Below are 9,260 nucleotides of genomic sequence, written 5' to 3'. Positions count from 1 at the left end.
CACACACACACACACACACACACACACACACACACACACACACACACACACACACACACACACTCTGCACAGTATACACTCAACCCAGAACAATACAATTGTAATTATCTGCACCTTTTGTTTTGGTCACAGTTGATCTTTCAGTCTTTACAGTTGTCTTATTGTTCTACAGGTGACAGGAGATATGGAGCAGCAGATTCCTGCTATATCTGTCCCCATGCCAGGTAAAAAGAACAGTTGTGTAAATATTTTGCAGATTAAGTAGACAATAGTGTATAATAATGCTGTGTATCACTGTTCCTTTCGTCCCAGACATCACTCCCAGTGCGACAGCACAAGTGGTCCATTCAGCAGGTCGGAGGTTTATCGTCAGCCCCGTACCTGAAGCCAGGCTGAAGGAGCAAATGTTCCCCACCTCTCCTTCTCCTGCCCCTGCACCTCCTGTTGAAACAAGTAAGTCGTGCGTGCCTGCGCTTGAATTATTTTTTTTCCCAAATATGTATGTCTGATCATTACACTACTAATGTCCCTTTTCCTGTTGTACTGATGGATTGTTGATGACGCTTATGAGGTCTTCCGGTGCTTGTGTGAAGTTTTAGCTTCAAACATGCCGAAAATTCACATAAAATGACAGTATACTCTGTGACAGTGTTCCAACCACACACACACACATGCACACTTATCAGATTAAGCTGTTATGCTTTTAGAGGAAATTGCCGAAATGTTCCGTCCAAATGCAATAACACACTGGCATTTATTTAATTTGATACCATAGGATCTTCTGGTAGAACGCTAGAATATAAATAACTGTATCCAATCCTCTATCAGGATGGAATTTAAACATCATATCATCAAAATATATCAAAAAATACCTTTTGTATTACACAGTAATGTTATGACTAACAAAAATTTAAAAAAGAACAAATACATCTTTTGGCTTTTCCTAATTTTCTGAATAATGCAAAGGAGAAATAAGGTATAGTGTTGCTGGATTCACATACCTTTGCAAGGCAGATGTCTACTGGGGCAAATCCAATCAGGATCACTAGACTGCAGGTAGTTAACCATAAGTGGTTAATTGTATTCCCTTATCCAAACTCTGACCTCAATACCTGCTGAAACCTGTAACACAGTAATACCTAGACATTCCTGAATAAATGAAATGTACCTATGCAAGTCAGGATTTTATTATGTATGTCTCTCTAAATGTCTCTGTTATGAAAAGGTGACATTTAATTTGATTTTACAAAGAACACACATGTCTTCAATCACCTTTTTGGTGCTTTGCAGTGGTGGGCACTCCATTTACTAAAGTGTAGTACTTCAGTAATATTTTTAGTTGTGTGTCCTTTATTTGATTTATTTCCATTTTATGCTACTTTATACTTCTATTCCACAACATTTATGAGGAAATCTTGTACTTTTAACTCCACTACATTTATTTGACAACTGTAGTTACTAGTTACATTGCAAATTAAAGGCTGTGCACAGCTGCACAGGTGTTTTCAATACTGGCTGATTAGACCTCTAAACAGGGGTAAGTTGAGTGAAGCTGTGCTGGAATTACATGATTTCACCAAAAGATGGGCTTTGTGGCTTTAAACTACCTTTCTCTCTTCTTTTAGTTCCTCCTGCTTCAGCTGCAGCTCCATCTCAGACTCCAGGCCAAGGTTTGGTGTTGTCCCAGTCTGCAGGAGCAATCAGCTTACAGCAAGCCTTCTCTGAGCTCAGACAGAACCAGAATCAGTTTGATACAGGACCCAGCACCGCCCCAGCCTCCATTCACTCCACCCACCCTCCACTACAGCCTGCAGCTGCCCTTGTCCCTTCACAGGCTAGCACCGTCACTCCTACTGCTGAGGCTTCTGCTGGGCTTGTCCCATCTAATTTAAACAAGGCACAGGAGCAGGTCTTGGATGCCTCTCTTCCTCCCCCTTCCTCATCCTCCACCCCCTCCTCTGTGGCCGCTGTCCGTCTCAGTCCTCCTTGTTCCTCCTCTCCTCCTCCTACTGTAGGGAGTCAGTCCATCCTTCAGTCGCAATTACTTTCCCAGACCCAGGGACAGGTGCAGGTCCAGGGACAAGCACAAATTCAGCCCCAGGCTTTTGCCCTGCCTCAGTCCCAAACAGTTTCTGCTGTCATTGCTACTTCAGTACCTTCCACTTTACCACCGGCAAGCATGTCAAGCATCCCCCCAACAATTCTCACCTCCCTTCCTCCTGCCCAGAGCGTTCCCCTCGTATCCTCCCCTCCCTCCTCCACTCTTACAGCCAGTGAAGTCTCCTCCAATCATCCGTCAGGCTCTCCCACCTCGTCCGCTACTCCTTCCCTCTCCTCCTCTGTCATCCCCACTACTGCCATCACAGGCCCCCAGCTCGCTCCCTCTGCCGTCTCCCACCCCACTCTTCCTCCCCCTTCCTCCTCCTCTTCTGCGGGGCTCCAGCCAGTGACCACAAATGTTACATCAGTCCAACCAACTTTGGTCCACTCCCAGCCACAAACAGCAGCCCTGCCTGGGCAGACGCACACACACTGTGGGGAATGTGATGCAAGGTAAGAGGTGGTCAATGTCTTTATTTAGTCTATTTACTTTATTTATTAGAACTACCTCACTACTTGTCTGATACTAACTGAAATGTATCCTTAGCATTGAGTATCAAATTGACAATTACTAAAGGCTGACATGGATTTTGGAAGTCATTTATGAAGCAAAATTGCAAAACATTCATTAATATCGTTCTCAGGTGTGAGGCGTCTGCTGAGTCCCAGGGCAAACCGGACGACATCCAAGCTCTGGAGAAGAAGCTGCGGTCTCTCTTCATGGACCTCGGTGGAGGAGTGCCGTCCACCCAGGGTGACATCTTAGCTGCTGACCCTGCCTCTGGGGCCCCTGTGGCAGGTACCTCGTCCCCAATGGGGCCCGGCTCTACCTCCACCACATCTGTTACCACACCTGGCTCTAGCCTGCCAGCCAATCCTCCTCAGCCCCCCTCCAGCCTAGCACTGGGGTCACTGGGGTCACCTGTTCCAATCCAGGGCCCTGGGACACCTATTTCCACCCCTGCACAGACTGGTAGGTAGAAGAATATGTTGCCAGTATTAGTTAAGTTGTTGTCAGTTTTATAATGTTGCTTTCTAACTTTATGATTTCAATTTCTTCAGTCATCCCTGCCTCATCCTTTGGCCAGACCACTCCATCTAAAACCCCCTTATCCAGGGTACCGGTGAGTGAAACAGTTTTTTGATCACATAGAAATATTAGTTAATTTTATCTCTAGTTAAGTCATTAATATGTATTTAATTATGTGGTCAGACAGCATGTGCATGTTTTAGATGAAACTGCTAAGATAATTTACTCAACTACACTTCTAAACGTTAAGAAGTCACAGTTTAATATTGAGGAATTATAGGTGTTCCAACATGTTTCTGCTCACTTTCCTTACAACTCATCTGGCATGAAAATTTTCTTTTAACATTCTCCCCAATGAACACTATTCTTATAACCTCCTCTACAAATCTTTTTCTCTCTCCTTTCTCCCACTCTGTCTTTTCATCACCTCTCTTTCTCTGGGATTAGGCCAGTTCTCCTCCTTCAGAACTCCTGCCATCCTTCCCTGGACCTTGTCTAATACAGGTGTTTTTTTTTTTTTTGTTGCTCATTTTTAAGACATTTTAAGTGCTGTCTCCATTGCAATGTAATACTGCATTCATACTGAGCTTATTATATTTATAGTCGTATTAGTTCTTTGTTGTAGCTGTTTTAGACTTGATAATCGGTATGTGCTGTTTGTGAATAGTGCTTCTGCTTATCCCAATTCTGCTGCTCAGAATGTGTTTAAGTTTATAGTGCATATTATAATCATTATACTTAGAGAGACAGTATTAAAGCTTAACTATATGTGACATAACCCTAAAGGAAGAAAATTACATCCCAAACAACTAAATAAACATCAGAATAATTAACAACAGAACTTAAAAAGAAGAGAAGAACAGGTCTTTGTAACATCAAATGAATACATCAAGCAACTACAAGTTAAAGCTTAGATTCAAAAATAAGTCTAAAAGATAGAGGGACGTTATCAAAAAGGAATAATGATAGAAGATAAAAGAGAGAGATTAGGATGTAGATAGAGAATCAGAGAGAAAGGTGACGAAAAAGGGGCGAGAGACATGTTAACATAATTGGACAGAGAGAGAGGCAGCTGAGGATCTGGTTCTTCAGAGCAGACACACAGTGGACTGAGTTTAATTTCCAGACTGTTGTTGCCGTGGCTGTGAATGCCATTGTCCAAAAATAGACTTTCCATTTAACTAGAGCAGCACACTGAACAGAGAGACATGACCTGTAGCTCCTTTATGAAAAATCCGGCCTGCCAAGTTACTGATATTCATGTCTCGTCTCTTATGTAACTCTCAGGGGAGAGACTTGTCCTCTTTGATTAAGATAATCCCTCTGTAGTCAAAGCTCACAAGAGATTGGATTCTACTGATTTATTTTTTAATTGCAGTTAAAATGCTCAAGTGAATAAAAAACCTTGTGCCCCCTACATCACCTGTGTTTGTGTGTCGGCACAAGAGAGGACATTTGGAGAGATGATGCATTTTTTCTGCTGCAGCTTTTAGAAAAGTACATGCATGAGTACAGTGTGAATTTTGACGATGAAAAATCTAAATTTCAGATGTAGAAAAATCATCCTTTGCATTTTTTGTCCAGTTTTGGTGTTGTCAGAAGTTATACATCTTGTTATATTTGGACCAAGATATAGAGAAATAGAACGTGTATGCTTGTTTAGTGATGGTTGATTGAATCAGAGCATAACAATGCAGAGCTTTGTGTAGCCGCCAGGGCTCTACAACATGGTTGAAATTCTTATCACTATGTTGATAAAGATATTTTCCAGTGTTTATATGGCAAATATATCCAGAATCACCCATAAAATAATTAATCTGATGTTCAAAGCAGCTATTTGTGTTCCACTGTTATGTAATACAAGACCAAACTCTTCATGTGTGTAAAACAAAAAAATCTATTTTGACTTTTTTTGAATCATTAATTTGAATAGCAGAAATTTGTATAATGATAGCATGATAAAATCGTATCTGCAGCTGTAGTTGCCACACTTCTTGCTGATCTGTGATTATGTTGCTAACCAACCACAGTGACTGACCCTGTGTGTGTGTTTTCTTATTATAATATGTGTATCTAAAAGCGTATCTTTCTTCAGTCGCAGCAGCCTCTAGAAGACCTGGATGCGCAGCTGAGGAGGGCACTGAGCCCAGAGACTGTTCCTGTCAGCACACACACACAGGTAAACACACACACACCTTGACATCCTACTCTGGTAGCTCATACTGACATTGTACAATATATACTGATTTAATCACACTGCTCGACATTAATCCATTTTCTCCTCTCTGAATGTCAACCCCAGGCCTCTCATAGTGGCATACCTGCAGTGGGACAACAAAGTATGTATACTACAGTAAAATGAATTTAATAAATCTAGTCTTTTTTTTTTTTTTGTCTGTCTCTGTATCTGTCTGTTTAATAATTGTAACATTTGTCTTTCAGTACCCTTCTCTCTGGATGATGAAACTGCATCCGCTCCTGCTCCTCCTTCTGCAGGTGGAATTAAACTCGGAAGATTCCAGGTAAAACCTGTTCCACGCTACAGCCCAGACATGAGTACCTACACTTCACATCTAAGAGTGGCATAATAAATGTACACTGGATCCCGGCCTAAAAAAAGTCCCTGTTGCTTTTCCCCCCTCTCCTTCCAACTCTTCTGCTTAGGTCTCATTGGCTGCTGAAGAACCTCCAGTCCAACACCCGGCCTGCACTGAATCCTCCTCCACCACCTCCTCATCTTCGTCCTCTTCCTCCTCGTCCTCCAGTCTCTCCAGCCCGGAGAACACACTGCACAAGGACTCCTCGTCTCCTCTGAGAGGGGGAGGAGGACAAGGAGGGGACATTGTGGACGGGCTCCCCCAAAGGACTCTGGGAGGATCCCACCACCCCTCCCCCCTCACCTCCCCCTGTCCCTCTCCTAAGCCCACCACTACCATCGGGCGCTTCCAGGTATTTCAGTATTTCTAGTATTTTACAACTTGTTTCAAACTTTTCTTTATTAGTAGATTTGCAATAACCTGTCAAAGTATAGAAATTCTCCTCCAGACTGGAAAACTTGAAAAAAATGTGTACAAAATGACATTCTTATACAACTCTACTGTCCTACATTTCAGGTCACCACCAACCCTGAGGCCCGTGTTGGTCGATTCTCAGTCAGTCGTGCCCAGGAGCAGAGCCTTGAGTCCAGACAGACCCCTCCACCCGCCACCCAGGCTGCTAATGGACCCAGCGATCCCGGGCAGGTTTTGACTCCAGATTCCACTCATAAAGCCTCCCTGCCGAGTCTGAACAACAACTCCTTCAACAACTCCTACATCAGCAGTGACAACGATTCTGAATTTGAGGATGAAGACTTCAAACGTGAAGTCAACCGCCTCAGAGAAAAGTAAATTATACTCTCTTATTCTTAAATCTGAGAGAATAGATGCACCTTCTTCTCCCTCTTTTGCCCCAAAAACAGCAGGCTGTGCTCAGCTTCTTCCTTTCCTCACCCAGGTCTTCCTAGAACACTAGGCCCTCCTCCCTCATTTTCATTGTTTCTTTCTTTTTTGCCTGTCAACATTTTATTCCAAATATTTATTAATCCTTCTTTTTACCGCCAGGCACATGCGTGAAATTCAGGCTCTCCACTCCCGTCAAAAGGAGGAAATAGACAGTCTCTTTACCAGGCTGGGAAAGGTAACTCACCTCAGTTACATCAGTGCAGACACTTTGAACAGCATCACATACAGTTTATAACAAGCTGCCTTTCTTCCTTTGGTCTTGGCGCAGGTTCCTCCGGCTGCAGTGCTCCCTCCAGTTATAGCTTTGACTGGCAGGAGGAGACGACCTACCAAAAGCAAATCCTCCAAATCGTCCAGAACCAGCTCCACGCACGGCAGCAAGAGTCCATTACAGCAAGGTAGGCTCTTGTTTCAACATTTATAGTAAAGGCACAGTTTGCCCCAACTCCAAAAGATAAAGAAAACTGTTTTTTCACTCTAGTAGAATCAAGCCATGCACATTAAATTTGGTTCAGATATTAATGGCTCCAAGACAATGACTCTTACGGACTTTTTGTGTAGCAACAAGTTGATATTTGGTTTTCAGTGAAATGTCTCAACAGCCTTAGAATGGATTGCCATGAAATCTGATACAGATATGCATCTTAATCTTGAGCCCAAAGTCCATTACAGCCAAAATGGTCACCAACATTTACGCTAACATTACACCGTCTCTGTGTTTATGCATCTGTGTGCACATATGTGTGTGTGTGTTTATCTGCTTGGTTACACGTGCATGGGGGTGTACGCTGGAGCAGGCTCGGAGCTTAAAAATTTCTGACTGCTTTCCCTGTCTGTTTTTCTCTGTGTGTGGTTGTGTGTGTTGGGGGTGTCTGTGTAAATGTCTGGGGTGACGGGTGTCTTATCTGTCTGTTATCTTTGTGTGTGTGTGTGTGTTTGTATGTGTCTCTGTTTCCTGTGGTGTGTCGTTCCTGCCCTGTCCTCTCCTGCCTATGCCTTGTGCTATCTCCAGGCAGCACTTTATCCGCCCAGAGCGTCCCAACCATGTACCCCGGCCAGCTGGCTCTGCTAGCCCCAGGAGGATTAGCCGATTCAGGCAGCAGCACACTGCTCCAGCCCCTCAAACCCTCTCCCTCCAGCGACAACCTGTGTTCGGCCTACACCAGCGAGGCAGCACTCTCTGTCCCCAGCCTGTGTGCTCCCACCCCAGGTAGGCATGCTGCTGGGAATTCCAGGATGTAGCAGGCCTCATCACATCCCCACAACACAAGAAATACTTCACATAGTCTTTGAGCTTAAACACTCATCGTACTATTTGTATGCAGACAAACACAAATGCATGCAGTTGGTTTGTCCTCACTCCCTCACAACAGGACACTCCTCACATCTTTCACATCTAACTTTCTTGGTCTATTTCTCCCTTTGTCTCTGTGTAAAGCAGTGTGACGTCTAACTGACTGTTACAATCTTTCTGTGTATCCTTCACTTGTATCTCTTTCCTTCCCTCTCATCTATTCTTTTTCTGTCTTCCTCTTATCTATTTTTCTCTTCTCTCCTATGTCTTTGTTGCTCTATTCTCTTCTCATTTTCTTTCCATCTCTCTTCTTCACCTCTCTCTTGCCTCCTCTGCACTCTCCTTTTCTGTTTCCTCACCTCCCCTCTCCTCCTTTCCCTTCCCTCCTTCCTCTCTTCAGGCTGTGTAAAGTTCAGCTGGGGTTCGGAGCGTTTGGCCTTCAAGCCTGGCGGCAGGAGGACGCGCTTTCTGAGTACGCCCTGCTTGGCTCTTTGTGTGTAACGCTTTATTTCTTTGCTCTTCTCTTTTATCCGTCATCCTTACTTACCTTAGTTCAATTTTTTTCTTTTTACTCTTATATTCGTCAAGTCACAGTCATCCTGTCTTCCTGTGGGTTTTGTTCTTTGATGGAGGAAGACCCTCTGCTTCTGATATCACCAGTGTCCTGCAGAAATGTGATGAATCCTAAAAAGCCAGCTTTCAGGAATTGGTAGAAAACATTTATTTTCCCATGGGAACTTAGCTGAGAATACATACTCCTACTTTAACACGCCTTCACACCTGAGAGCTTTTTCACTGCAGTAGTTGAGGTTGAAGTACTTTGCTCCAAATTACCGGCCAAACTAAATTTCTAGCTTAAATCGGGCCTTTAAACTAAAATCAGTGGCTTATTTCTGTTACATTTACATAACCACCTCACAGACATCCTTACTGTGCATGTTGGAAATAGTTTTTAGATGCAGAAGACAATGGAAAAATGAAAGATAAGTACTTGCTCATTTCTTTCTTTGTTCATTTCAGTCTTGGTTGATTTGGTGAACACAGCATGGTTACTGGTGGTAACAGCAAGTGCAGTTTAATACTACAGAAAACAATTGTTGTCAGAAACACAACAGAGGAACAGCTGGTATATCAGTCAGTCAGTAATCAGTCTTTTTCCATCACGCCACCTAATTTCAACAGCAGAGCACAGTGAAGTTGGGGGTTTTGTTCCATTACTCCCTGCAATCTTCAAAAATGATCTGCTGACAAGAAAATGCACAATGTGACCTTTGTCCTGTTTTTATAGAGACATTTTTAACAATAAAAACACTGAGCACTAAATGTATCAAAA

The 9,260-nt window shown here is 43.2% G+C and overlaps 1 protein-coding gene across 6 annotated transcripts in view; it reads left to right on the top strand.

Moving 5' to 3' along the window:
* Nucleotides 1-9,260, top strand: part of wnk1b (WNK lysine deficient protein kinase 1b) — a 90,347-nt gene that overhangs the window by 69,339 nt on the left and 11,748 nt on the right. For 3 of the 6 annotated variants that reach the window (XM_087177042.1, XM_087177045.1, XM_087177041.1), the window contains 14 exons: nucleotides 173-224; nucleotides 313-453; nucleotides 1,626-2,553; nucleotides 2,745-3,073; nucleotides 3,163-3,224; nucleotides 3,578-3,634; nucleotides 5,226-5,309; nucleotides 5,433-5,469; nucleotides 5,573-5,652; nucleotides 5,795-6,079; nucleotides 6,244-6,515; nucleotides 6,733-6,808; nucleotides 6,902-7,031; nucleotides 7,646-7,843. In XM_087177042.1, coding sequence (XP_087033168.1) covers nucleotides 173-224; nucleotides 313-453; nucleotides 1,626-2,553; nucleotides 2,745-3,073; nucleotides 3,163-3,224; nucleotides 3,578-3,634; nucleotides 5,226-5,309; nucleotides 5,433-5,469; nucleotides 5,573-5,652; nucleotides 5,795-6,079; nucleotides 6,244-6,515; nucleotides 6,733-6,808; nucleotides 6,902-7,031; nucleotides 7,646-7,843 — 2,731 coding nt within the window. Of the gene's footprint in view, nucleotides 1-172; nucleotides 225-312; nucleotides 454-1,625; nucleotides 2,554-2,744; nucleotides 3,074-3,162; nucleotides 3,225-3,577; nucleotides 3,635-5,225; nucleotides 5,310-5,432; nucleotides 5,470-5,572; nucleotides 5,653-5,794; nucleotides 6,080-6,243; nucleotides 6,516-6,732; nucleotides 6,809-6,901; nucleotides 7,032-7,645; nucleotides 7,844-8,327; nucleotides 8,421-9,260 lie in introns of all 6 variants that reach the window. The other 3 variants (XM_087177046.1, XM_087177043.1, XM_087177044.1) reach the window with 3 other exon arrangements.

The sequence above is a fragment of the Seriola lalandi genome, unplaced genomic scaffold, assembly GCF_002814215.2.
Source record: "Seriola lalandi dorsalis isolate HSWRI2012SDOR001 ecotype SW California unplaced genomic scaffold, Sedor1 jcf7180002054579, whole genome shotgun sequence".
Taxonomy (NCBI): Eukaryota; Metazoa; Chordata; class Actinopteri; order Carangiformes; family Carangidae; genus Seriola; species Seriola lalandi.
The sequence above is the reverse complement of the archived record's forward strand: the minus strand, read 5'-3'. Positions and strand labels throughout refer to the sequence as shown.